At 39.7% G+C, this 26783-nt stretch overlaps 4 protein-coding genes across 8 annotated transcripts; 2 read left to right on the forward strand and 2 right to left on the reverse strand.

Annotated features, from left to right (window-relative positions):
• Nucleotides 1–1652: 1652 nt before the first annotated feature.
• LOC120421829 (NHL repeat-containing protein 2) lies at nt 1653–4651 on the reverse strand. Of its 2 annotated transcripts, XM_039585106.2 has the most exons (3): nt 4574–4651; nt 2791–4217; nt 1653–2731 (listed from the first exon to the last, which is right to left on the reverse strand). In XM_039585106.2, the coding sequence occupies exons 2-3, from the start codon at nt 4207–4209 to the stop codon at nt 1946–1948; spliced, it is 2205 nt and encodes a 734-aa protein (XP_039441040.1). In that variant the 5' UTR covers nt 4210–4217; nt 4574–4651; the 3' UTR covers nt 1653–1945. The 2 variants fall into 2 exon arrangements, with proteins under 2 accessions (XP_039441040.1, XP_039441039.1); XM_039585105.2 differs by lacking the exon at nt 4574–4651 and having other exon boundaries at nt 2791–4362.
• On the forward strand, nt 4594–11470 carry LOC120421832 (dnaJ homolog subfamily C member 24-like). The gene is made up of 2 exons (XM_039585113.2): nt 4594–4726; nt 11051–11470. The coding sequence occupies exons 1-2, from the start codon at nt 4658–4660 to the stop codon at nt 11450–11452; spliced, it is 471 nt and encodes a 156-aa protein (XP_039441047.1). The 5' UTR covers nt 4594–4657; the 3' UTR covers nt 11453–11470.
• An 84-nt stretch (nt 11471–11554) lies between these two features.
• On the reverse strand, nt 11555–13744 carry LOC120421830 (protein Cep78 homolog). The gene is made up of 4 exons (XM_039585107.2): nt 13298–13744; nt 13057–13241; nt 12262–12995; nt 11555–12206 (listed from the first exon to the last, which is right to left on the reverse strand). The coding sequence occupies exons 1-4, from the start codon at nt 13611–13613 to the stop codon at nt 11558–11560; spliced, it is 1884 nt and encodes a 627-aa protein (XP_039441041.1). The 5' UTR covers nt 13614–13744; the 3' UTR covers nt 11555–11557.
• Nucleotides 13745–13784: 40 nt separating this feature from the next.
• Nucleotides 13785–25824, forward strand: LOC120421831 (clathrin light chain). 4 transcript variants are annotated; one of them, XM_039585109.2, is made up of 6 exons: nt 13786–14061; nt 16211–16360; nt 17258–17290; nt 17577–17766; nt 19951–19962; nt 24683–25824. In XM_039585109.2, exons 1-6 carry the CDS (start codon nt 13896–13898, stop codon nt 24864–24866), a joined length of 735 nt encoding a protein of 244 aa, XP_039441043.1. In that variant the 5' UTR covers nt 13786–13895; the 3' UTR covers nt 24867–25824. The 4 variants fall into 4 exon arrangements, with proteins under 4 accessions (XP_039441046.1, XP_039441043.1, XP_039441045.1 ...); XM_039585112.1 differs by lacking the exon at nt 16211–16360 and having other exon boundaries at nt 13785–14061; XM_039585111.1 differs by lacking the exon at nt 17258–17290.
• The last annotated feature ends 959 nt before the right edge of the window (nt 25825–26783 follow it).

Here is a 26783-nt window from a genome sequence, read left to right on the forward strand (position 1 = left end):
TTTTCATCAACTTTACCTCTTGTTTGATGAACAAAAATTAAAGCGATCATTTGATTCATAAAAAAAATATTATGAAAATCTGTGTCAAAGACTCCAATATTCATTAAGATTTTGAATGCCTTTAAGAGGCAGTATTTGTAGATTCTGCTCGGTTTGTTCTAGAGGTCGTATCGAGGTGCTTCGATTTGGATGAAACTTTCAGCGTTTGTTTGTCTATGCATGAGATGAACTCATGTCAAATATGAGCCCTCTGCGACAAAGGGAAGTGGGGTAAAACGGGCATTGAAGTTTGAGGTCCAAAACACATGAAAAATCTTAAAATTGTTCGCATTTCCGTAAAACTTCATCAATTCCAACTCTCTTAGATGCATTCGAATGGTCTTTCGAAGCCCTTTAAAATGTGCTATAGACATCCAGGATTGGTTTAACTTTTTCTCATAGCTTTTGCAAATTACTGTTAAAAATTGTTTTTTTTAAACCTTAATATCTTTTTGCAACAGCCTCCAACACCCATACTCCCATAGGTCAAAAGTTAGGAAATTTCATGGACTATAAGCCTACGGAAACAACTTTTTGGCCAATCGCAGTTTTTCTCATAGTTTTACGATTTTTCTAGAACAAACATTTTACAACGTTAGTTTTTGCCCTGTAGGCCAAGAAGACGGCACTTTTTGGTCTCAATTTTGTCATATTCGGAATCCTTGGTCAATTTCACGTAAGTTAGAAGTATTGGAGTTGTAATTTTGATTTAAAAAATAATTAAATAAAACATTTTTGAAAAAAGAAATTAAATAGATCTTATTTACCCTATGATCAATACGTCAAATGCTGTATCAAGTAGGCAAAAACTTGTTTTACCCCTAATCCGACAAAATTCTAAATAATATTTTAATTAATTCTAAATGGCATTTTTTGCAATCAAATTCAAAATTCCAACACCTCAATCTAATGTAAAATTTTCGGAGGATTCCGAATATGATAAAATTGAGACCAAAAAAAGCCGTCTTCTTGGCCTACAGGGCAAAAACTAACGTTGAAAAATGTTTGTTCTAGAAAAATCGTGAAACTATGAGAAAAACTGCGATTGGCCAAAAAGTTAATACCGTAGGCTTATAGTCCATGAAATTCCCTAACTTTTGACCTATGGGAGTATGGGTGTTGGAGGCTGTTGCAAAAAGATATTAAGGTTTTAAAAAAATCAATTTTTAACAGTAATTTGCAAAAGCTATGAGAAAAAGTTAAACCAATCCTGGATGTCTATAGCACATTTTGAAGGGCTTTAAAAGACCTTTCGAATGCATCTAAGATAGTTGGAATTGATGAAGTTTTACGGAAATGCGCTTAACAGCTTTTCTATACTCAAATGTATTGAAATAGTGAAAAGAACCTTAAATTTAAATTCCCGACTTTTTCCGACTTTCTGACAAAAAATCATAAATTCCCGACTTTTTCCCGATTTTTGGCGGATTTTGGCGAATTCCCGACTTTTTCCCGACTTTTCCGATTTCCCGACTTGAGTGGCCACCCTGCAAGTCACGCTGCAAGTAGTATTCTTCGTCTTCATGGCATGCTTCGATTCTTCCGATTAAAATTTTTTTTGATCGCGCGCTTATGCAAGGAAACCTTAACAGAAACACAAAAGAAAACACACAATTGTTTTGTGCTCACATATATTAGTTTATTTATTTATTTACGTTCGTTGTTATAATCATCAAAAATAACTGGTAAATTTGTATAAAAAGCTGCATTAGCTGCTAAACTCTGTGTAATCTGTCCTATCCAACTAACGATGCTTGTGTCTGGTGTGAGTTTGTTGTTTGTGTTAAGGTACTTAGACGTTAATTGTAAATTTTTGATTGTGTTCCATAATCAAACAATTGAGAAAAAAGAAAAGAAAAAAAAACAATGTAAAATGAGTCAAATAATTCTCAAATGCACACTGGGTCTACTCCTTCGAAACGACCACGCTCTTCCGGCCAATCTGCACCATCAAGCTGCCCTTCACGATGGCCGTCCCTGTCACGTCGTGGGCAAAGTTCAGCCCCACGGCAAACTCCTTCGGGAAGCAGACGCCCTCGTTGGCGCACAGGTTCAGCTTAAAGTTGACCTGGGCCTGCTCGGGCCGGGACGCCTCGACGCCTTTCGGGACGCCCACCGTCAGGTTGAGGCCGTCGTTCAGGGAGCTGATGGTGCCGGCCATGGTGTCGCAGCGCCACTTGTCCGACGGGAGCGCGAGGGACCACTTTTGGGGGGCGCCCTCGGTCAGCTTGACGTTCGATTCGAGGTAGCCGAATTCTAGTTTGAGCAGGACCTTACCGCCCTCGGGCGGAACTTTGAAGGTGTTTTCGTAGGTGTACGTGTCGCCGGGGTTGTCCGGCTGGTCGGACTCGGACTGCTGCGTTCCGAAGCGCACCTTCAGCGGGCGGATGGTGCTGTCGGTCAGGTCGGCGACGGCAATTTGGTGGTTGTTGGTGTCGGCGATGTAGAGGTAGCGCCCGGACGGGTCCAGGCAGAGGCCGGCGGGTTCGCTGAACTGCTTGATGGAACCGGCCTCGTCGGTGAAGGTGCACGTGGTGGCCACGTTCGTCGAGGCGTTGATCTTTTTGATCTTGTGGTTGTACGTGTCCGCCACGTAGATGCAATTGTCGCGCGCGTTGTACGCCACTCCGAGCGGATGCTGGAGCTTGGCCGCGTACAGCTTGCCGTCGACGTCGCCGAACGAGAAGAGGTCCTGCGAGGAGAGAACAATATGTAACGATTTCAAGAACATGTTTTTGGGGCCAAACTTACCAATGGATTCCGGTCTCCTCCGGCCACCGCCAGCACCTTCCCATCGGCCAGCGACATCTTCCGGATCGACGAGCTCTCACTATCCGCCAAGTACAGCTCCTTCGCGTCCCGATTCAGCGCCAGTCCCGAAGGCTGGGCGAACGCCGCATTGTTCGGGTACGAGTTGTTCCTGTTTTCTTCGCGCCCATTGCCGGCCACCGCCAGGCAGCTTCCAGCGGGGTACTTTTTGAACTTCCACCAGATGGTTTCCTCCTCGAAGATCGCCCAAATTTGGTGAATGCCAGCCATAGCTATAAAGATGACGTCCCGCAGTGGGACCTTGGATTCGTCCGAGTGGAAGGACATGTCCAGATTGCGCGTGCGATACACGGCCACATCCCACGGCGAGGAGATGATCTGGTCGCGGCCAATTTTGCCGCCAATTCGGTCGCAGCCCTGCTGACCAGACCCAGCGACGGTTGTCACTTGTTTGGATTTCAGGTCGATTCTCCGGATGGCGTGATTTTCATTGTCGGCGACGAAGATGACATCATCGTTCTGGAAGGCCAAGCCCTGAGGCGCATTGAAGCGAGCCTTTCGGAAGTCTCCATCGACGAATCCAGACTTTTTACCGCCAACGCGGTGCAGAACTGTTCCCTCGCTGTTGACCACCAGGATTCGATGGTTTCCCGAGTCGGAAATCGCGTACAGAGGATTGTCGTTCCCGTCGGAAATCCCTTCCCGGTACGAGCAAGCAATCTTCCCCGGGAACTGCAGGTGACTCGTCTCGACCTGGCTGCTGGCCAGGTTCATCGGCAGCGAGTGGTTCAAAATCGCGCCCTTGTCCTTGTAGAACTTCATCGCCGTGCTAACGTACAGCTTCAAGTCGTCAAAGTGGCCTTCTCCCATAATCACAAACAGAGGATTCGCTCGCGGACCCAAAATCATCAACGTTGGCCAACACTGGACACGCAGCGCGCGCCACATCGAGGCCACATTGTCATTCACCACCGGATGGCTAATCTCGTACCGCTGAACAGCCGCCGCGATGTTCGCCGAATCTTTCTCATTCTCAAACTTTGCGCTATGCACTCCCACAACGACCAGCCCATCCTCGACCGAGTACAAATGCTCCAACCGCTTCAAATCCGGCAAAATGTGCATACAGTTGATGCAGCAATACGTGAAGAAATCCAGCACCACAATCTTCCCCTTCAACGCGCTTTCAAACGAGAGCGGCTCCGTCACGTTAAACCAGTCCAAATCCTCCTTAAAGTCCCGCACGCTCTTCCCGTCCCGGTCCGCCGTACGCAGATATTCCGTCACCAGCTTGCGCTTCTCACCCAGTCCGGAAGCCTCCCACAACTCGTTCGACAGCTTCGTGCAGTTGTAGGCCAGCGCATCCAGCATGTCCTGACCCTCCGGCGACGACGAGCTCATCCTGGAACCTATTTTGGAAGAGTTACGAAAACAACGATGAGTCAAAACTGGGCGCGGTGGCGGTGAAGGTCGCACGGAGAAGGACGACGACGACGGTGCTGAACTGAAGAGGATTTTTTTCTTCTGGAATGTTTTGTTTTGGTCGCAAATCGAACCGATGACATTTCTCGCTGTCAAAGCAGTGCGCGATGTAAACAAGCCGCGACCGAACGTAAATAGAACGACCATGTGTGCGGGGGAGAAATAACGCAAAAATTGCCGCTTGATCGCAACAATCTACAACGATTAAACGGTGTTAGTTGAAAGCTGCTCGAAAGTTACGCAAGTGAGGCAAAATCAAACATTTATCAACACCCAAAGTTACCTGAAATTGCGAAATTTGTCCGAGAAAAATCTTCCAAAAGAATTTTCAATCCGCGGAGATCGACGGTGCAACACACGGCAGGTGATGTCGCATCGTGAAGGAAAGGGTGATGCTACGCAGAGTTGTCACGTCGCAGAGATGTCGCACTACGAGGTGAGTAAGCACTGAGGGAAATGTTCGACGTATTTTTTATTTATTTAAGAAAATCCAAAATTTAGTAATAAAAAACTAATAATTTTTATTCAAAAAAATCCAAGTTCAAGAATTTTAAAATCCAGCAGTTTTAATTCAAAAATATAAAAAAATCCTGACATTCTTAGATCAGACACTTGAAAATTCTTAAATTAAAAAAACAAATGAAAATATCGGAATTGGGTACTAAAGCCCTATGTCAATTTTTATGTACAACGGTAAAAAACACGATCAAAAACCATTTCTGAACACTTTTTTTTTCATTTTAATGCAAAAAAAAAATTGACAAGACAACATTTTTTCAATGGATCAACTATGGTTCCCTTGGAACGAGCTGTCAAGTAGGAGCTTTTCTGTCAAGAAGGACCGCGAGGTTAATTTTTCAAAATTGATTTAAAAATCCATTTTAAGCTCTTTATGGTCGTACAAAGGGTCATTGTACTCAGAAAAATAAGCTTTATCGATGTGAACAATAATATCAGCAATCTAAGCTTCATTTAAGGACCCAATTCATTTATTTTTAACTATTTACTAAAATTCTAAACTCATTTCTATGATTTGAAACATCAAAAATTTTAAAATAAATAGGAATCCAAAAAACAAAATATCAAGAAATTTCCATACAGCATTAAGAATTTTAAATCAATTTTTTTTCTCAAAATTTTAAACTCTGACATAACATGAAAATATGCCTAGAAAATTGCTCCAAAGTTGTCTAATATTCTGTAATATAAGATAGAGGCAGGAAAAACGGCGTTTGCAATATTTATTCCTAAATTTAGAAATTTTGTCAATTGGGTCCTGAAATTAAGCTTAAATTTGTGATATTATTGTTCAAAGCTTATTTTTCTGAGTAAGTACAATGCCTAAGGCTATTGTCGCCGCGGCACTAAACTGAATTAAGCGAGTTTAACTCTCGCGACGATTTTCTGTCGCGAAATATCTGGCAAACTGTTTTGAATCAGTGTGTTAGCTTTTTTTATTTTGATTGCTTGGTTTTGCTTGAGTCGTTGAAAAAAATCGTGGAGTTCTACTTGGATTAAAGAAAAATTGGGACAATTATGTTTAATTAGTGATTAAAATCTTATGTTCCGGAACATTAGAGGTTCAAACTAGCATCCGAATTGTTTTCGTTGGGTCATGTGATGATTTTGAGTTTGTTCCCAGCTTTAGGAGGAGACACACAATATCAAAAGTTTTGGTCGCAATCTTGGGCTGGGTTGCTATCTAGCCTCAACAAAATTACCGAGTGACCGTCAATCTGGTCCGTTAGTACCGTCACGAGTTGATCCGGTTGCTGATTTAGTGGGCTCATGAAAATATAAAATTTGGATTGACCTTTTGAAACCCGAGCTCGCCGTAATCAGCCTTTTTAGGCTGTACTTCATGGAATTATACATCAAATTCACGCCCATAAAGCGATTCCTGGCAGAACTTTGAGGTCGGTTCCTTGATCCTTTTTGGTTGCGGCGCTAGTCTCTTCGCAACTCCACTTGCGAAATTTCAGTTTGGTGCCGCGGCGAAATTTTGTTTTGGTTTTGAATGTGACATTTGAGATACACTCAGAAAAGAAACAACCCAAAATTGCTTCGCGAGATGAAACACACTCGCGCTGTTATTTCGATTTATTTCCGAAATCACAATACCAACTCTTGCTGAGCAGCAAATCCGTATACTTTTCCGACATGGCACCATGGTATAACGAAAAATGTCAAGGAATTGGGTCCTAAAATGAAGCTTAGATTGCTGATATTATTGTTTACAGCGATAAAGCTTATTTTTCTGAGTACAATGACCCGTTGAACGACCACAAAGAGTTAAAAATTTATTTTTAAATCAATTTTGAAAAATTAACCTCGCGGTCCTTCTTGACAGAAAAGCTTCTACTTGACAGCTCGTTCCAAGGGGACCATAGTTGATCCATCGAAAAAATGTTGTCTTGTCAAAATTTTTTTTTGCATTAAAATGAAAAATAGTGATCAGAAATGGTTTTTAATCGTGTTTTTTACCGTTGTACATAAAAATTGGCATAGGGCTTTAGTACCCAATTATTTAGATAAATTTGGAATTGACAGTTGAGTTGGAGAATTTGAACGGTGTGCGTCGCGGTCATCACGCAGGATTTTCGTTGCCGTTTCCGTCTTTGTTGTCCCCCCGATTGTGTGTGTATTTCGATCCGGGCGGTTTCGGGATGTTTGACAGTTGAGTTGGAGAATTTGAACGGTGTGCGTCGCGGTCATCACGCAGGATTTTCGTTGCCGTTTCCGTCTTTGTTGTCCCCCCGATTGTGTGTGTATTTCGATCCGGGCGGTTTCGGGATGTTTGACAGTTGAGTTGGAGAATTTGAACGGTGTGCGTCGCGGTCATCACGCAGGATTTTCGTTGCCGTTTCCGTCTTTGTTGTCCCCCCGATTGTGTGTGTATTTCGATCCGGGCGGTTTCGGGATGCTTGACAGTTGAGTTGGAGAATTTGAACGGTGTGCGTCGCGGTCATCACGCAGGATTTTCGTTGCCGTTTCCGTCTTTGTTGTCCCCCCGATTGTGTGTGTATTTCGATCCGGGCGGTTTCGGGATGTTTGACAGTTGAGTTGGAGAATTTGAACGGTGTGCGTCGCGGTCATCACGCAGGATTTTCGTTGCCGTTTCCGTCTTTGTTGTCCCCCCGATTGTGTGTGTATTTCGATCCGGGCGGTTTCGGAATGCTTGACAGTTGAGTTGGAGAATTTGAACGGTGTGCGGCGCGGTCATCACGCAGGATTTTCGTTGCCGTTTCCGTCTTTGTTGTCCCCCCGATTGTGTGTGTATTTCGATCCGGGCGGTTTCGGGATGTTTGACAGTTGAGTTGGAGAATTTGAACGGTGTGCGTCGCGGTCATCACGCAGGATTTTCGTTGCCGTTTCCGTCTTTGTTGTCCCCCCGATTGTGTGTGTATTTCGATCCGGGCGGTTTCGGGATGTTTGACAGTTGAGTTGGAGAATTTGAACGGTGTGCGTCGCGGTCATCACGCAGGATTTTCGTTGCCGTTTCCGTCTTTGTTGTCCCCCCGATTGTGTGTGTATTTCGATCCGGGCGGTTTCGGGATGCTTGACAGTTGAGTTGGAGAATTTGAACGGTGTGCGGCGCGGTCATCACGCAGGATTTTCGTTGCCGTTTCCGTCTTTGTTGTCCCCCCGATTGTGTGTGTATTTCGATCCGGGCGGTTTCGGGATGTTTGACAGTTGAGTTGGAGAATTTGAACGGTGTGCGTCGCGGTCATCACGCAGGATTTTCGTTGCCGTTTCCGTCTTTGTTGTCCCCCCGATTGTGTGTGTATTTCGATCCGGGCGGTTTCGGGATGTTTGACAGTTGAGTTGGAGAATTTGAACGGTGTGCGTCGCGGTCATCACGCAGGATTTTCGTTGCCGTTTCCGTCTTTGTTGTCCCCCCGATTGTGTGTGTATTTCGATCCGGGCGGTTTCGGGATGCTTGACAGTTGAGTTGGAGAATTTTAACGGTGTGCGTCGCGGTCCTCGCGCAGGATTTTCGTTGCCGTTTCCGTCTTTGTTGTCCCCCCGATTGTGTGTGTATTTCGATCCGGGCGGTTTCGGGATGTTTGACAGTTGAGTTGGAGAATTTGAACGGTGTGCGTCGCGGTCATCACGCAGGATTTTCGTTGCCGTTTCCGTCTTTGTTGTCCCCCCGATTGTGTGTGTATTTCGATCCGGGCGGTTTCGGGATGCTTGACAGTTGAGTTGGAGAATTTGAACGGTGTGCGTCGCGGTCATCACGCAGGATTTTCGTTGCCGTTTCCGTCTTTGTTGTCCCCCCGATTGTGTGTGTATTTCGATCCGGGCGGTTTCGGGATGTTTGACAGTTGAGTTGGAGAATTTGAACGGTGTGCGTCGCGGTCCTCGCGCAGGATTTTCGTTGCCGTTTCCGTCTTTGTTGTCCCCCCGATTGTGTGTGTATTTCGATCCGGGCGGTTTCGGGATGTTTGACAGTTGAGTTGGAGAATTTGAACGGTGTGCGGCGCGGTCATCACGCAGGATTTTCGTTGCCGTTTCCGTCTTTGTTGTCCCCCCGATTGTGTGTGTATTTCGATCCGGGCGGTTTCGGGATGTTTGACAGTTGAGTTGGAGAATTTGAACGGTGTGCGGCGCGGTCATCACGCAGGATTTTCGTTGCCGTTTCCGTCTTTGTTGTCCCCCCGATTGTGTGTGTATTTCGATCCGGGCGGTTTCGGGATGCTTGACAGTTGAGTTGGAGAATTTGAACGGTGTGCGTCGCGGTCATCACGCAGGATTTTCGTTGCCGTTTCCGTCTTTGTTGTCCCCCCGATTGTGTGTGTATTTCGATCCGGGCGGTTTCTGAATGCTTGACAGTTGAGTTGGAGAATTTTAACGGTGTGCGTCGCGGTCCTCGCGCAGGATTTTCGTTGCCGTTTCCGTCTTTGTTGTCCCCCCGATTGTGTGTGTATTTCGATCCGGGCGGTTTCGGGATGTTTGACAGTTGAGTTGGAGAATTTGAACGGTGTGCGTCGCGGTCATCACGCAGGATTTTCGTTGCCGTTTCCGTCTTTGTTGTCCCCCCGATTGTGCGTGTATTTCGATCCGGGCGTTTTCGCGTTTTCGCATTTTAGTTGGTTTTATCTTTCCACAGCCGGCTGTCTAAGATTAAATCATTTATGCTAAACTCAACACCAAATAACCGGGAATAGTCTCATCCGCATACTCCGACTGTTTGCCTTGAGAATGCATAATACATCACACCATTAAACAAAATTTATTGATTATTGGGTCGCATCATCATCCTCTATGTTGAATCCTGGCCATTACCCTTACCCACTAACAAAATCCCAAGTAGAAGTAGTTTGCCGGCACACGCGGGGGTGTGGATATCGTATAGAACCCACCCTTGGTAGCAGCCTGTGCTAACTAACATTCCCGTCCCATTCCCTCGAGATCTACAAACTGACATGGCGGGCGCCGTTGGTGGCCAACGACTGTGTCCTATTCGCACCAGCTCTAGTTTTGATGATCGTGATGTTTTATCTTTTCAGCGCATTCATGCATGCTGTTGATAAGGGAAACATCATTTGATCGTTGAAGCGTGTGACCGGTTGTGCTGATGGGATATTATGGTCCTGTTCAGCAACGGAGAAGGACAACCATGGGTGGTCTCTCATGCTCATGCTCATGCTCATGCTCAATTATTTAGATAAATTTGGAATTAGGGAATTAGTGTCTAATTAGCAAAAGCTTTGACCCAATCAAAAAAACTATTATAAATTTGTTAAAATTCCGTACAAATCCGTACTATGCGAAAAATTCCGTACAAAAATTCCGGCCTGTTTAAAATCCGCGGAGAGGGTCGAAAATCCGTACGGTAAGGAAAAAATCCGTACAGTTGGTAGCCTTAACAATGCCCCTTTGTACGACCGCAAAGGATTTAAAATGGATTTTTAATTCAATTTTTAAAAATTTACTTCACGGCTCTTCTTGACAGAAAAGGTTCTACTTGACAGCGATCAAACATTAAGGGGACCATAGTTGATCCATCGAAAAAATGTTGTCTTGTCAATTTATTTTTTGCATTAAAATAAAAAAAAGTGATCAGAAATGGTTTTTAATCGTGACTTTTACCGTTGTACATAAAAAAAGGCATAGGACCAATTGCTGCCGGGGTTCAGCCAATTTCTTATTGAACAAACTGTCAAACTTCCGTTCAAATCGGGTACCATTTAGAATTGGGTACTAAAGCCCTATGTCAATTTTTATGTACAACGGTAAAAAACACGATCAAAAACGTGATCAAAAACCATTTCTGATCACTTTTTTCATTTTAATGCAAAAAAAAAAAAAAAATTGACAAGACAACATTTATTCGATGGATCAACTATGGTCCCCTTGGAACGAGCTGTCAAGTAGGAGCTTTTCTGTCAAGAAGGACCGCGAGGATAATTTTTCAAAATTGATTTAAAAATCCATTTTAAACTCTTTGTGGCCGTACAAAGGGTCATTGTACTCAGAAAAATAAGCTTCATCGCTTTAAACAATAATATCAGCAATCTAAGCTTCATTTTAGGACCCAATTGAGAATTTTTTTTTTTTATAATTTGAGATTTTTTTTTGTTTACGAAGTTTTTTGATTTTCAGTATATCAATTTTATATATTCCAATTATGTTTTAGCTTAAAAATAAAGATAGTAGAAAAATGAATATTTTTTAAAAGGGTTAGCGGGACAGTAAATTTGAAAAAATGCATCTTATTAATTTTTTATTTTTTTGGCATTATTTGCACCTTCAGGTTCTAAACGTAGCGCAGAACGCGTCTTTTGACGAAATTCGCCGAGCTTACCAAGCGTTAGCCCTCCGCTTCCACCCAGACAAACGGTTATCGCACCCAGCTCCAGAGGAACCGAACTCCAACGACAGCTTCATCCGGATCGACGAAGCGTGGAAAGTCCTGCGGGATGACCAGGCCCGACGAGTGTACGATGCCGAGCTGATGCAGAGCACGTGCCGTGAGGAGTACTTTGTTAACGAGACACTCACTAGGGCCGAGTTTCGGCACGAGGAAGAGGAAGACTACTACTATCACACGTGCCGCTGCGGAGGGCTGTACGTGCTGCCGGACGGGCTTGGGCCGGACGAGAGCTGCTACATCGGGTGTGACGAGTGTTCGTTGGTTGTGCAGGTAAATGCCTAAATAGAAGTGTTTGTTTGATTTATTGATATTTTATTTTGGTTCCGAAACACCGATTTTCCTGACGCAAAATTTACTTGAATATTGTTGTTTCAAAATAAACTAATTTCACTCTTCATCCTTGTAAACGTTTCGAAATAAGGACTGCACGCACGACTGTGCGTCACTCAAACTTTCTACGGATTTTTTCTTGGCCATCAAATTCAACAGATCCGCTCCAGAAATTGAATTAGTCAAATCACCAAATTCATCCTCCTCATCGTCCGTAGACATCTCGTCGTCTTCGTGTTGCCACTGATCGGCAGCATCGCCAATATCGTTGAAGAAATCGACCACATCGATTCCGTCACCGATATCACCCCCAACTGGCCCCACCTTAATAACTGGTTTGACCTGTTCCATTCCCACATCTCCGAATCCTCCTTCGATGTAATTTTTCTGCATCACAACAACCTCTTCGTCAACCTCAGCGATATCTTGCAGTGCGGGGACGTTCGGCACGCCATCCCCAATCGTACGCTCGAGCACGTGCGATCTTCGCACGGTCTGCGCGCTTCCAGGTCTTGCCGTGTGCCGATCCTGGAGCCAACGGAGCGTCATTTCCGATTTTATCGCGCTGTTCGTAGCGTGGGTTGGATCATTCCGGGTGAAAAGCAGCGCAGGATTGCTTTCACTTTTGCTCTTGCGAAGCTTGAGCTTTCTGGTAGCTGGTCTGCTGCTTTCCAAACGCTGTACTCGTCTCTGCAGGTCTTCGCGCCTTTAAGTGGAAATATTTGAGTCTATAGTTTTGGAGATTTGTTATTTAAACTTACTCATCCGAAATACGGTTGAAATCTTGCTTCAACTTGTTCATCTGCACCATGTATTCATTTTGGTGCGAACGTAGCTGTTCAACGAGCACCTGCAGCTGTGCGCAACGATACTGTTCGGCCGACAGCTGTTGCTGCAAGCATCTAATCTGCTCGGAAGGCTTCATTCTCGGCGGTCCTTTCGGCCTTCTGTTTGTCATCGACAAACTACTGTCGGAAGAATCGACGTCAACGCCCAGTTTCGTAAGAATCTCATTGCACATTTGCACAGAAATCCCAGCATTGCCACGAATATCAAATTCCTTGATAGTTTTGTTAATGTTAAGGCAATCGACTAGAAATTTCGCTCCCTCATCAGTCAGCCCGCAGTTGCGAAACTGTATCTGTCGGATCCACTCGTCGTCTTTGAGCTGCTCGGTCAGCTCGCACAGCCCGCCATCCCCTATGGCGGGATTCCCGTTGAGTAAAATGTGCCGCAGTCCCTGCATCTTACCGGTGTCGATTTCCCGGTACCGCAGCGAACACTCCCAGCTTTCGGCAAAGCGTTGGATTTTCTGAAAGCGCACCAACTCGGCCACGGCACAGCAGCCCGCCATTGATAGGTGGCACGCGGTCAGGTTGAGTGTAACGATCTTCGGTAGGTTCATGATCGCACGGCAGACCGCCTTGCAGCCGTCGTCCTTGATGGCGGACCGCGCCAGGCTCAGCTCGGTGATGGAGAGGTTCTGCTGGAGGCCCTGTGGGTAGATAATTGGGGTTAGGAAATTGTTCTGAAAAATATGTGGTTTTAAAACCTACATCAACCAGCGAACTCATGTACGGTCCTTGAATTGGGAGTGCCTCGAGCGTCAAAATGCGAACTTTTTGGTTGAGGATCAGAAATTGAGTCAACGAATCGATGAGTCGTGAGAACAATCGCTTGGTCAGGATGACGGGTTGCTCAATAAGGGGGACATCCGGACGAAAATCGCTGTTTTCGAGGACTGTTGAAATATCGATATTAAAAAGTGGTGATTTCAATTTGAGTAAACCGACTTACGCCCATCAAAAACCTTCCTCAGCCGAATGGCCACCATCTGCAGCGTGGTGTCCTCGGCCAGCGCTCCGATCACCAGTTGCCAGTCCGCCTCCTTGAACCGATCGCCGTAAAACTCAATCGACGGGTACAACTTCCGGGCGCCATCTCGTGGCCGCTTGCGGCACATCGCGGCCGCGGCACCATCACCACAAGTTCCGATCAGCTCGCCCAACGGCTGGACATTTTTCGCCTTGCATAGCGTCAAATATCGCCGGAAGAATGCCGTCTGGCTGCGGGTTCGCCTTGGCGGGTCCACTTCCGGTTGCTCGGAGGCCATTTTTTCTAGTTTTCAACGCGCGCGAGATGTCAACTGGAAAAAGTGCGCTTGGACATTCAAGGGTTGCTGAGATATTTTCCACGTTGCGTCACGTAGTTTGCGAACGACGCGCCAATGTCGCGCAACATTCTTCATTTTTTGACAGCTCTCATCCTCCTCCTCTCGCAGAGAACTGTCACTTGCAAGTAATTTGTCACTGTTGGAAGGAAGCGAAAAATTTGCTCGCGTTAACGCTGCTCCGCCCGTTTTTTCGTGAATTTTCACCCAGAAATCGCACCCGCAATGGACGCCTTCGGTGACGGAAACTTCGAGCAGACCGAGGTCGACCCGGCGGCGGAGTTTTTGGCCCGCGAGCAGAACGCTCTCGCTGGGTTGGAGGACGAAATTCCCCCGGTCGTCGCAGGAAATGGAGACGCAGCAAGCGATGACGTGACTCAAGCAAGATCAGGTACAATCATCGTCCGCAGCGCCACCACCACTCATTGAAGGATAAAAAAAAGCTCAAACTTCAGTCATTCGCGATGATTGTTGTTTTAATCTCTTGTTTTATCTAAATACTTTTGAGCTGGTTTATTTTCCGTTTTCTTTTGTTAATAGCCCTCTTTCTATTAAAGAATTGCTTCATTAGTTTTCCTTCTGGCCACTTTCTGGAGATTTAATTTATCGATTAATTCAATTAACATAATTTTGGTCTCTTTCCTCTCCCTCTTCTGAGCTTAGTGTGCTTTCGCGTAATTTTCGGAGAGCTTCCGCTGCTCTTGTTGTCATTTTTTTCCTATCAGTAGCTTGTTATCAGTTCGAAACGCCCCCACACAAAAAGCCTTTCTCTTGTAAATGGTAGCATAATTTCTTCCTTAATGAAACAACTCACTGTTCCGTCTGTAGATAAAAGCTTGATTTTGAGTAGTTTACATCTCTTTCTTCCGTTTGCTGAGGGGTTACAAACAGTTAACATATGGAACACAAATAATAGAAAGAGCAAGTTCATCGAAGCAACCTAAGCAACGCAAATCGAACATGTTCTCATCGATGGTCGGCACTTTTCGGACATAATCGACGTCAGAACCTAACGTGGCACGAACATCGACTCGGACCACTACCTGGTGGTGGCAAAGCTTCGCCAACGCCTATCCAAGGTCAACAAGATCCGGTACCGTCACCCGCAGCGGTATAACTTGGAGCGACTCAAGGAACACGAGGTCGCTACCCAGTACGCGCGGGAACTCGAAGCTGCGTTGCCTGACGAGGCTGAGCTCGCTAAAGCTCCTCTGGGGAACAAGGAGACGTACAAACAGTTGCGAAGACAGCTAACCCATCTCTTCCGGGATAAGAAGCGCCGCCTGGAAGAATTGGAGTGCCAGGACATGGAACAGCTGTATCGCTCTAATGAAACGCGCAAGTTCTACAAGAAGCTCAGCAAATCCCGGAACGGCTTCATGCCGCAAGCCGAGATGTGTCGGAATAAGGACGAGCGCCTGAACGGCCCAGAGGCGGAATACTAAATATAGGTCCGGACAAGCTGGCGACCTATCTGCAGCGGCTGATAGTCAAGGTCTGGAACTCAGAACAGCTACCGGAGGAGTGGAAAGAAGGAGTTATATGCCCGGTCTACAAGAACGGGGACAATTTGGAATGTGAGAACTACCGTACAAAGTGCTGTCTCAGATCATCTTCTGTCGGAGCGAGCAAAGGATTTCGTTGGTACGTACCAAGCCGGTTTCGTGGAGCGGAAATCGACGATGGACCAAATCTTTTTGCTACGCCAAATCCTCCAAAAATGCCGAGAGTACCAGATGAGTATGAAACTAGAAAAGCTGACGATCCCAGATTGCATGACTGGAAAGAAGCATTCACACAGAACTTGCTGTTTTACAAAGGATTTAAACTTTACAACCAGCTTCAAGAGAATGCAAAGACGATAACCAACATAAACAAGTTTGAACGTAGCTGCAAGGAGTTCGTACGGCAACGGCCGTTGGAATTGAAGTGATCCACGATGGTACTGTGAGGAAGAGCACGTTTGGACGGTCGGCCATCTTCATCGTCAGTACGCATTCGGTAAATCTGATCAAAAGTAACGCGAATCTGAACGCGGTTCAACCCTATGTGGTCATATGGATTTGCATAGATTCAGGATTACAGAAAACTCTCAAAACACGAACGAAGAATTATCGAAAGATATCTGCTCATTGGCAAGATTTGCAAAATAACATGAAGAAATCTGACTGATATTGAAACAGTTATGATCTTAGGCAAAATATATTTTCAAGCTGTAGCAAGCGTTGTTTCTTCCTAGAACACGTTCAAGTTTATATTTTCTTTCTTTTTCAACTAACAATTTCCCCGCTAACAGTATCGAGCTTACCCTCCCCGCCCCCTTTATTTCTCTAGCATGGTGAACCGAACCGATGTTTAACCGAATACTATTTTGCTTCTTTCCATTTTTTTAATTCTGTGTACTACACCGTATTTGGTTTGATTTTGTTTTGCCAACTCAACAACAAAACATATACTAACAACAACAAACAATTGACGACGATTGGACGACGTTTTGCTTGAACAAAATTACCAACTTGTAAAACAAACAAACAACACAGATGCACTAGGGGGACTAGAGTTCGAAGAGACGGGCAGCTTTGAAATGATCAATGCCGCCGATTCGGCCGCCAACGGCGGGGCCAGCGGTCTGCCGGATTTTGGTGCCCCGGCCGATCTGGACGCGGACGGTTATCCTAGTAACAACGAAGGTAATTTAACCACCCCTTCCCCCTTCATTCCCCAAGAAAGTTCGTTCCCCATTTCCAAAAGCGTCCGTCACATAATTCTCCCCTTAAAATTTTAACTTGAATAAATGGTGAACCCAATTTGTCTCTCTCTCCCTGTTTTGTTATCATCATAACAAGAAATCGAACATCTCTCCTACTGTGCGTGCTAACACTTGCAGAACTACTCTCTCTTAACTCGTTTTAAGAATACATTTCTGGTTTAATTTACACTAATTTTGATTTGTTGAAATTCTTAGCGTAGAGCAAACTAAGTGTTGTAGTGCATGACAAGCATGTTCGTAACCTCAAAGTTTAAACCAGGAACTCAATCGATCTCTAAAAATGAAAACTTCGAAAAAACAAAAAAAGTTTTGGTCGGCACGATTCCAGCGATTTTTTTTCTTCCCTGTTGGCACCAAACTAGGTCTTGCGAGCTTTATCGCTTACACGATGAAAAAGGTGTGATTGAATCTCTGGTTTAAGCGATAGATTTTGACTCAAAGTTGCTTTATAATTTCCAAACGAATGCTTCACTAACAATCGATATGGCCGTAACATTTTCCTGTCAAAAGTTATCCCCCATTAAAGCAGTAGTATTGTAAATAAAAACTTACCCGAAACTGTCGGCTCTCCTTCGACAATGCTCAGAAGGTTCGTATTGACAATCGTACTGTTTCGTGCAAAACTTGATGAGTTTGATTAACTTTTGTTTACTCTTTCGAATGTTTTCCGTGTTTTTGTTCTGTCCAGTGTTTCCCCCTTCCTCCATTTTTTGTTTTTTTCCACCAATATTTTTAAGCATTTTCGTTTCGCATTAGTTTTAACAAAACTTTGTTTCTGACAAATTGTATAAACATGATTCTTTTCACACTCCTTTAGACGATGGTAATGATGATTTTTCAGGGTACACAGGTAAGACATTTTGTTTTATTTTTTTCTTTCCTAATTTCAACTCTACACTCGCACTATGTTTTATCTCTTCACTTTTGCTCTAATTATAATATCTTCACGTTTCCGGATCTCGTCGACATTTCAAATTAAAGAAAAAAGAACACGCTACTACAATTCGGAATCTCTTCCCTCTCTTTCAAATACTTTGAAATCAATCCCCGTTTGAACTTCTATTTCTCAAAAAAAGCATACCATAAATCCCCCTTTCAAAAAAAAATCTAATACCTTCCGGAAACTCATCTTCCAGTGCCGAAGCAAGTGACGGAGGAGCCGGAAAAGATCCGCAAGTGGCGCGAGGACCAGAAGACGCGCCTCGAGGAGAAGGACCGCGAGGAGGAGCGGAAGCGGGAGGAACTGCGGGAGCAGGCCCGCAAGGAGCTGGAGGATTGGTACAAGCACCACGAGGAGGCCATCTCGAAGACCAAGTCCGCAAACAGGTGGGTGTTGAGGGTTGGGGAGGTTTAAGTTTAGGGCTCATGACACATTTTTCCCCTTTTCTCTTTCTTGAGTATTGCTATGATTTTGAGGGATCTGCGATAAGTTCTACTTTTAAGGGTTTTTTGGACGAAAAAACACACTCCAACAGTTAACAGATTTGAAAACAAAAATCTCAGATTTTAATATTCTTCAACACAAACATTCTTGAACTTAAATTTCCTAAATTCTAAAATTCTGAAATTAAAAAATTAAAATTCTAAAATTTTAAAATTCTAAAATTCTAAAATTCTCAAATTCTAAAAACCTGAAATTCTAAAATTCTAAAATTCTAAAATTCTGAAATTCTAAAATTCTAAAAACCTGAAATTCTAAAATTCTAAAAACCTGAAAATTCTAAAATTCTAAAATTCTAGAATTCTAAAATTCTAAAATTTTAAAATTCTAAAATTCTAAAATTCTAAAATTCTTAAATTATTAAATTCTGAAATTCTAAAATTCTAAAATTCAAAAATTCAAAAATTCTAAAATTCTAAAATTTTAAAATCCTGAAATTCTAAAATTCTAAAATCCTAAAATTCTTAAATTTTAAAATTCTAAAATTCTAAAATTCTAAAATTCTAAAATTCTAAAATTCTAAAATTCTAAAATTCTAAAATTCTAAAATTCTAAAATTCTAAAATTCTAAAATTCTAAAATTCTAAAATTCTAAAATTCTAAAATTCTAAAATTCTAAAATTCTAAAATTCTAAAATTCTAAAATTCTAAAATTCTAAAATTCTAAAATTCTAAAATCCTGAAATTCTTAAATTTTAAAATTCTAAAATTCTAAAATTCTAAAATTCTAAAATTCTAAAATTCTAAAATCCTGAAATTCTTAAATTTTAAAATTCTAAAATTCTAAAATTCTAAAATTCTAAAATTCTAAAATTCTAAAATTCTAAAATTCTAAAATTCTAAAATTCTAAAATTCTAAAATTCTAAAATTCTAAAATTCTAAAAATCGAAAAATCTAAAATTCTAAAATTCTAAAATTCTAAAATTCTAAAATTCTAAAATTCTTAAATTCTTAAATTCTTAAATTCTAAAATTCTTAAATTCTAAAATTCTTAAATTCTTAAATTCTAAAATTCTAAAATTCTGAAATTCTAAAATTTTAAAATTTTAAATCTCTTAAAACTTTTTAAATACTTAACTCTTAAAACTCCTAAAACTTTTTAAAATCATAAAATTGTTAAAACTCATAAAACTCTTTAAAATCATAAAATTCTTAAAAAATTGAAAATTCTTAAAAAATTGAAAATTCTTAAAATTTATAAACTTCTTAAACTTCTTAAAATTATTAAACTTTTTTAAATTATTAAAATTCCTAAAAATATTAAAATTCTTAAAGTTCCTAGAATTCTTAAAATTCTAAAAATTCTTAAAATTCTCAAAATTAAATAGCTTAAAATAAGATAAAGATTTTTATAATCCATGAACATTTTCAAATTTTTGAACTCCTTAAAAAAATCTTTATTCAATTCAAAATTGTAAAATGTTGTAAAATCCTAATAATTTTTGAAAAAAATAAAAATAAAATGTAAAACAAAAATCTTAAAATTCTTGAAATTTTATATAATTGAAATTTATTAAATTATTAAATTCAAACCAAATTTTTTTTTTTTACTTTGTCAAGTCGTGAATATTTTTAGTCTTGTTTTTATGAAAGAAAACTCACAACAGTTGGAATGTATTTTTTACGTCTACTCTTCTGTATTTTTTGTTGTGATACAAAACGGTCTTCTTTTAATGGAGTATTGTGCTTTTGAGTTTAAAACCATCTGTATTTTATGCAGTTCTTTCTGTACTATTTTAGTTTTGTTAATTTATTCCTTAAAATTCCATCGCCATCATTCACCCAATATCGCTAACCAACAAACGCAACGCAATCGCTGTAACTTTGTTGTGTGATGTTTGTGAACAAATCATTTCTTTTTATTCCTTTATTTTTCAAAATTTCTAACTGTGTACCGTCTCCTCTCTTTCCTCACTTCTCTATTATCTAACCGTTTTTTATATCTTTATATCGTCTCTCGCGCTGCGCTAAAAAAATATCCCCATTTTTTGTAAACAATAAAAAATCCTAACCGAAAAAATAAAAAAAATGATCATGACAAATCGCGTGCGCGCCCACTCGCTTGCAGGGAATCGGCCAAGTAAGTAGTAGTGTATTTGTCTCACACACACTCTCTCTCTCTCTCTTCTTACACAACGACCAACCAATAGATTCTGGAAGGCGTTGTTGGCCATGGGCAGATTACACGGAACACCCACATACACAACCATGCATCTCACTGAATAACGCCCCATTTTGTTTTTTGTATTTTGTTTGATCGGTTGGTCGAACGTGTGCGCCGCCTTCCAGTTAGCGAGAGTTTTGTATTGTAATCGTTGCACTTGTAATTTGGTCTTGTTTCCTGCGAGATTTATTTTTTTCTTCTTTGTTTTGAGACTGTTTCATCAAATGGTTGTTTTTGTAAATATTTTTGATTTTTTTTTATTATAATTTAGACTCTCAAGCTCGAGAAAAGAAATACAAAATAATATCTCGAGCTGGGAAGTTTAGGTGATTTTATTGATTGCGAAGTAAACTGCATCGTTGACTTATGAACCTATATTTTTATTGCAAAACAATTCAAATTATTTTGTTTTTAAAGCATGCTTTTGGGTATAATTTGTTAGCATAAATGTGTGCAAAAAAATTGTTGAAATGTCAAACAATAAGGTAAATATATAAGGGGCTCAACATTTGTCTAGGGTAGGGTCTATGGTAAAAATATGATTGATTGAATTTCCAACAAATTGTAGCATGAAATTTGCTTTTCAGAATTTATAATTAAATTTAAATGTTTTCAACGCATATAAATCAATGTCAACATAAACTTTGAAAAATATTTGCAACGGCCTAACATAAAATCAATAATCTACAAAGGTTGTTTAGCTTGATCCTCAACCTTCTTCAGTATTGATTCAAAAATTCATAACTCGGTCGAAGATTATTTGCCCATTCTGGAAATTTCTGAAAAGTTGGCATTCGATGTCCAATAATAATTTTCCATACAAATTTGGCAGATGTCCATACAAAAATGATGTATGAAAATTCAAAAATCTGTATCTTTTGAAGGAATTTTTTGATTGATTTGGTGTCTTGGGCAAAGTTGTTGGTATGGATATGGACAACACTGGAAAAAAATAATACACGGTAAAAAAATTTGATGATTTTTTTTATTTAACTTTTTATCACTAAAACTTGATTTACAAAAAACACTATTTTTATTTTTTTTTTATTTTTTGATATAGTTTAGAGGACATAAAATGCCAACTTTTCTGAAATTTGCAGGTTGTGCAAAAAATCATTGACCGAGTTATGAATTTTTGAATCAATACTAATTTTTTCAAAAAATCGAAATTTTGGTCGTAAAAATTTTTTAAATTTATTTTTCGATGTAAAATCAAATTTGCAATCAAAAAGTACTTCAGTGAAATTTTAATAAAGTGCACCGTTTTCAAGTTATAGCCATATTTAAGTGACATTTTTGAAAATAGTCGCAGTTTTTCATTTTTTCAAATCAGTGCACATGTTTGCCCAGTTTTGAAAAAAATATTTTTGAAAAGCTGAGAAAATTCTCTATATTTTGCTTCTTCGGATTTTGTTGATACGACCTTTAGTTGCTGAGATATTGCAATGCAAAGGTTTATAAACAGGAAAATTGATGTTTTCTAAGTCTCACCCAAACAACCCACCATTTTCTAATGTCGATATCTCAGCAACTAATGGTCCGATTTACAATGTTAAAATATGAAACATTCGTGAAATTTTCCGATCTTTTCGAAAAAAATGTTTTCAAAAATTTTAAATCAAGACTAACAAATCAAATGGGCGTAATATTGAATGTTTGGTCTTTTTGAAATGTTAGTCTTGATTTGAAAATTTTGAAAATATTTTTTTCGAAAAGATCGGAAAATTTCACAAATGTTTCATCTCTTAACATTGAAAATCGGACCATTAGTTGCTGAGATATTGACGATAGAAAATGGTGGGTTGTTTGGGTGAGACTTAGAAAACATCAATTTTCCTGTTTATAAACCTTTGCATTGCAATATCTCAGCAACTAAAGGTCGTATCAACAAAATCCGAAGAAGCAAAATATAGAGAATTTTCTCAGCTTTTCAAAAATATTTTTTTCAAAACTGGGCAAACATGTGCACTAATTTAAAAAAATGAAAAACTGCGACTATTTTCAAAAAAGTCACTTAAATATGGCTATAACTTGAAAACGGTGCACTTTATTAAAATTTCACTGAAGTACTTTTTGATTGCAAATTTGATTTTACATCGAAAAATAAATTTAAAAAATTTTTACGACCAAAATTTCGATTTTTTGAAAAAATTAGTATTGATTAAAAAATTCACAACTCGGTCAATGATTTTTTGCACAACCTGGAAATTTCAGAAAAGTTGGCATTTTATGTCCTCTAAACTATATCAAAAAAATAAAAAAAAATAAAAATAGTGTTTTTTTGTAAATCAAGTTTTAGTGATAAAAAGTTAAATAAAAAAATCATCAAATTTTTTTACCGTGTATTATTTTTTTCCAGTGTAGTAAAATCAAGTTTTGCAACGAGTTCCATACAACATTTTTTGCAATTCCGAAAAACACCCATTGAGTGAAATTTTATGTCAAACAAGCCTTACCCGACAAACTTCGTTCTGCTTTTTTTTCGTTTGTTGACGTTTTTTGATTTTTTGCTTATTCAGCCTCCTGTGATCAAAATATGATTTTACGTAACTTTCTCCATACAATAGAGCTATCTAAGCCCGATCTCACACACACTAGCACACCATTTGTTTTGCTGGCTGGTACAAAATTTAACCTCACTTTTTTTCGTGTACGTACACGCAATACATGCGCACGTAGATAACTCTATGGCCAAAGTGTCAATTAGTTATCGTAAAAACTAGAGGGTGACGATTCTCGAGATTTTCAATTTCCCGGGAATCGAGAGTTGAATTTGGCTATTTCCCGGGAATTCCCGGGACCCGGGAGTTTTTTTTACTATGCCAATAGTGGCATAATTTAAAAAGAAAAGTATAAAATTCGTTACTCATTCGTCAAATTAAGTATCCTCATAATTTAGAGGAACTATATAGTTTACTTTAATAGTTTAAAATGTTTACGAATCATAATTCGCACTGAGTGATTTTTCAAATGTTGTACAAACTTGTTCCAAGAACTTCTTATTATTAAATTTTTGTGATGTAAAAACATAGCTAATATATAATTTCCCAGTATCGAGATTCTTGCAATATGATAAATAACGACTCAAAACAACAATTTAAACTTTTTTCATAATTTTTAAGGTCAATTTTAAATTTTAATTTAAGATATACATATTTACAGTTATCAGGAAAACTGGAGTTTTTACAATTGGCGAATCTTAACTTTACAAAAATTACCGCTCCAGAGTTTTTTTTTACAAAACATAATTAATATTGAGGTTGATGTGAAACATAAAATGGCCTTTTACACAGAAAAAGAAATTACCTTGATACAGCGAAATTAGGTAGGTACTAAGAATTAAAAAATATATATATAAGCATTGCTATGCTCGAGAAAAGATATGGAATTTGAACTTATTTTGAAAAAGCTTTAACCTCTTAGAAACAATAAATAAAAAAAATATTTCTAGAGTTTTTTATAACGTCCTATAAACATATGAAACCCAATATCTTATAGGACATTAAAAAAACACTGGATTTATAAAAAAAAAAACATTAAATTTCATTTCTAGGGTGTAACTTCAAAAAATGTTTTAAGGTAAATTTTGGGGTCCAAATTTTTTTTGTCTTCTCTCTATTATAGTTATTGGAATTTTTGACAAGTTAAAATTAAAAAAAAAATATGAATAGAAAGATTAGAGAAACACTAGTTTATTCGAACTTGAACATCGAACATTAAACATCCAATGTTCTAAACAATTTTGAATTTTTCAAATAATTCTTGATTAGTTTATATAATTTTGCTTCAATAGTTTAAGTTTAAAATTTCCCGGGAGTCTCGACCGAATTTCCCGGGAATCGAGAGGTCCAAAAATGGTCGATTTTCCCGGGAATTCCCGCTCGTCACCCTCTAGTAAGAACCTTCCTTGGGCTTATACGAAAACAACGCAACAAAAAGCACCTCGATCCAACGCTCCGTATTGAACTGATTCGCGTTCGAACAAAACCGTCGAAATTTTTTATATATATAGATTTTCATGTATTTTGTCAATAAATCGTTTGATTCAAAAAAAGAAAAGTTGAAAAGTGTTACTTTTCGAAACAAGTGCTGAAAAGTTCAACTTTTCAGCACCCATTTCAGTGCTGAAAAGTAGAACCTTTTCAGCATTTATTTTGAAATGTGTTGCTATTCGATTCTGTTATTTTTGGTAAAGAAAAGTAGGCTATTTCGTCGTTCAAGAATGACAGATAAAGTAAGTAGTTTCACGACGGAATTGCAAAAATTTACTTGTTGAACATTTGCAAGATTTAAAAAAAATCATGTGATCGTGAAATTGGTTATTCGACAAATTTAAACAATCATGTTGTAAATATTGTACATTTGCATTTTGAACATTGTGTTACACAAACAAGTAAACCTCTATTCTCTCTCCCTCTTTCTATCTTGCTGTAAATATGCTTTCCGTAGTTTGTAGTAGATTCCCTTTTCCGCCTTGTTTCCGCCCCCTCGAAATAAAAACCCAAATTTTCTGCACCCTGAATGTGTTGCTGCTACGTGTTGAATACTGGAAGCGGTCCCCTCACGGGGAAAAAAATCTTAAATATTTGCTAATCTTACTCTTTACTCCTTCAAATCGTCCAATTGCAACAAACAGAAACGCCGAGAAGCAGTTCGTGGCGGAGACGGACGAGATCGAGCCGGGCACGGAGTGGGAGCGCATCGCCAAGCTGTGCGACTTTAACCCCAAGACGAACAAGTCGAGCAAGGACATCTCGCGGATGCGCTCGATCATCCTGCAGCTGAAGCAGAACCCGCTCTCGACCAGCAAGAAGGTTTAAGGTGGTGTGGGGAGAAGAAAATGGGGGTTGAATTCCGTCTCAGTGTTATGGAAGTGAGGAGGAATCGTGTAAGAAAGATGAGGCAGATGAAGACAAAAACACACTACACACTATAGGCAAAAATGATGAATTATAAATAATATATTACAGAATAATACAGATTTATAGTGAGAATTGAAAGAGTAAAACACAAACACTCGACAAAAATTTGCTTTCGTCTACTTGAAAACTTTATTGATTACACACCGTCGTAGTAGAGTTGTAGTTGTGGGGTTTCCTTTGCTTTTTGTGTTGTTGTTTTTTGAAGATTCTCCGCAAGTCGATTAAATACTGGGCTAAAATACGCGCAGAGCTGCTCGCGCGCGTCGTCTTCAATTTAAAAATTGCTCCTATGAATCACTAAATTAGTATTAGTTTAAAGGTAGATAAATCTTTTGCGACACTTTGCGGATCGACGTTCCAAACTGTTATCATTCCTTTTTGCCTATTATTTTTGTCGTTTTTATTTTATTTGTTTCCCCTTTTTTTTGTTTCTGCTTTGATTTCCCTAATTTGCTAATATGAATACATATTTCATTTATATAATCTTCATGTGCTAGTTTTATACGTTCCACATCTATTCTCTCATCATCAATCATTTGGACCGGGTGCATCCACACTGCACCAATGATGACGCATTAAGATTTTTTTAAAGTTTCTTCCACTGGATGTAAGGAATGTTTGAAAACAAAGACGAGAAAGAAAAAAAACAGAAACGTTTCAAGTAGAAAACCCACTCACATAAACATTTATCGTAATCGCTAAATCATAGTGCTAATAAGAAGAAAAGATAAACAAAAAAGTATCGTTAATCGAAATCCTAAAATAAAAATGCATTCAAAAAGTGTATAACAAAATGCCACGTGCACGTGTGTGTGCGTGCGGAATAAATCTAAATAATGTTGAGGAGAAAAAAGTATCCAGTCGTTTTGTGTCTTTTTGTTTTGTTTGCACTGAAAAAATATCACACTTCATAATCGTGTAGGATGGTGCCTTTCGCGGGGCAGAGTTGGTATCGTTCGTCATCACGCGGTGCATCGAGGCTTATATTTTTGGTGTGTTTAAACATCTTGTTATGTCACATTGACTTAAAATCTCTTTTTCATAAAAAAAAACATTCATTTTTTTTAATAACTCATATTGTAGGAATTTTTTTTGTTTCTATTGTAGGAATCTTGATAGCCATTTTACCTTTTTCAAGATTTCTAAGCGGTTCCTAATTTGTTGAATGACTGTGGCTCATTTAGTATCCAGTTTTCTACCATTCACTGAACTATACTGAAAAAATATCCTGTTTTCAGTTACGAGATGATAAAAAATGCCAATGTTTTTCCATTTTTTAATTTTTAAAACAGCTTTAACTTCACAAGGATTGGACTTTGGACAATCGTCATCTCTCGAAAAAAATAAATAAAATGACTTTTAAACTTAAAAATCTGTCTCTCACCCAGTCGGCCTGGGTGTAATCCCAGAAGATCCCGGTGGGGCATTTTTCGAGACGAAATTTGTCTGACCACGCCTTCCGTCGGACGGGGAAGTAAATGTTGACCAATTGCAATTGCCTCAACAACCAAGCCTTCTGACAACTCGTTTTGAGTCGGAATCTCGCAATCGAGAACGCCAAGGCAATGCTGTACAGCGGACAATTTGTATTTTTTTCATAAAAAAGTATCGTGTTTTTTTCTTTCAGTATATTTTTTTTCGGAAAGCAATCAAATTTCCGACAGGTTTGGTTTTGACCACTTTTTAATGCAATGCCATGGCTTCGAGATACAGCAATATTTTGATTACGAAATAGAAAAATATTTAAAAAAAGCTTTCATTTCACGAAAGTAACTGGCTCCATATACACTAAAATGGCCTATATAAGCATAGAAT

Source organism: Culex pipiens, chromosome 2 (genome assembly GCF_016801865.2).
Source record: "Culex pipiens pallens isolate TS chromosome 2, TS_CPP_V2, whole genome shotgun sequence".
In the NCBI taxonomy this organism is placed as follows: domain Eukaryota; kingdom Metazoa; phylum Arthropoda; class Insecta; order Diptera; family Culicidae; genus Culex; species Culex pipiens.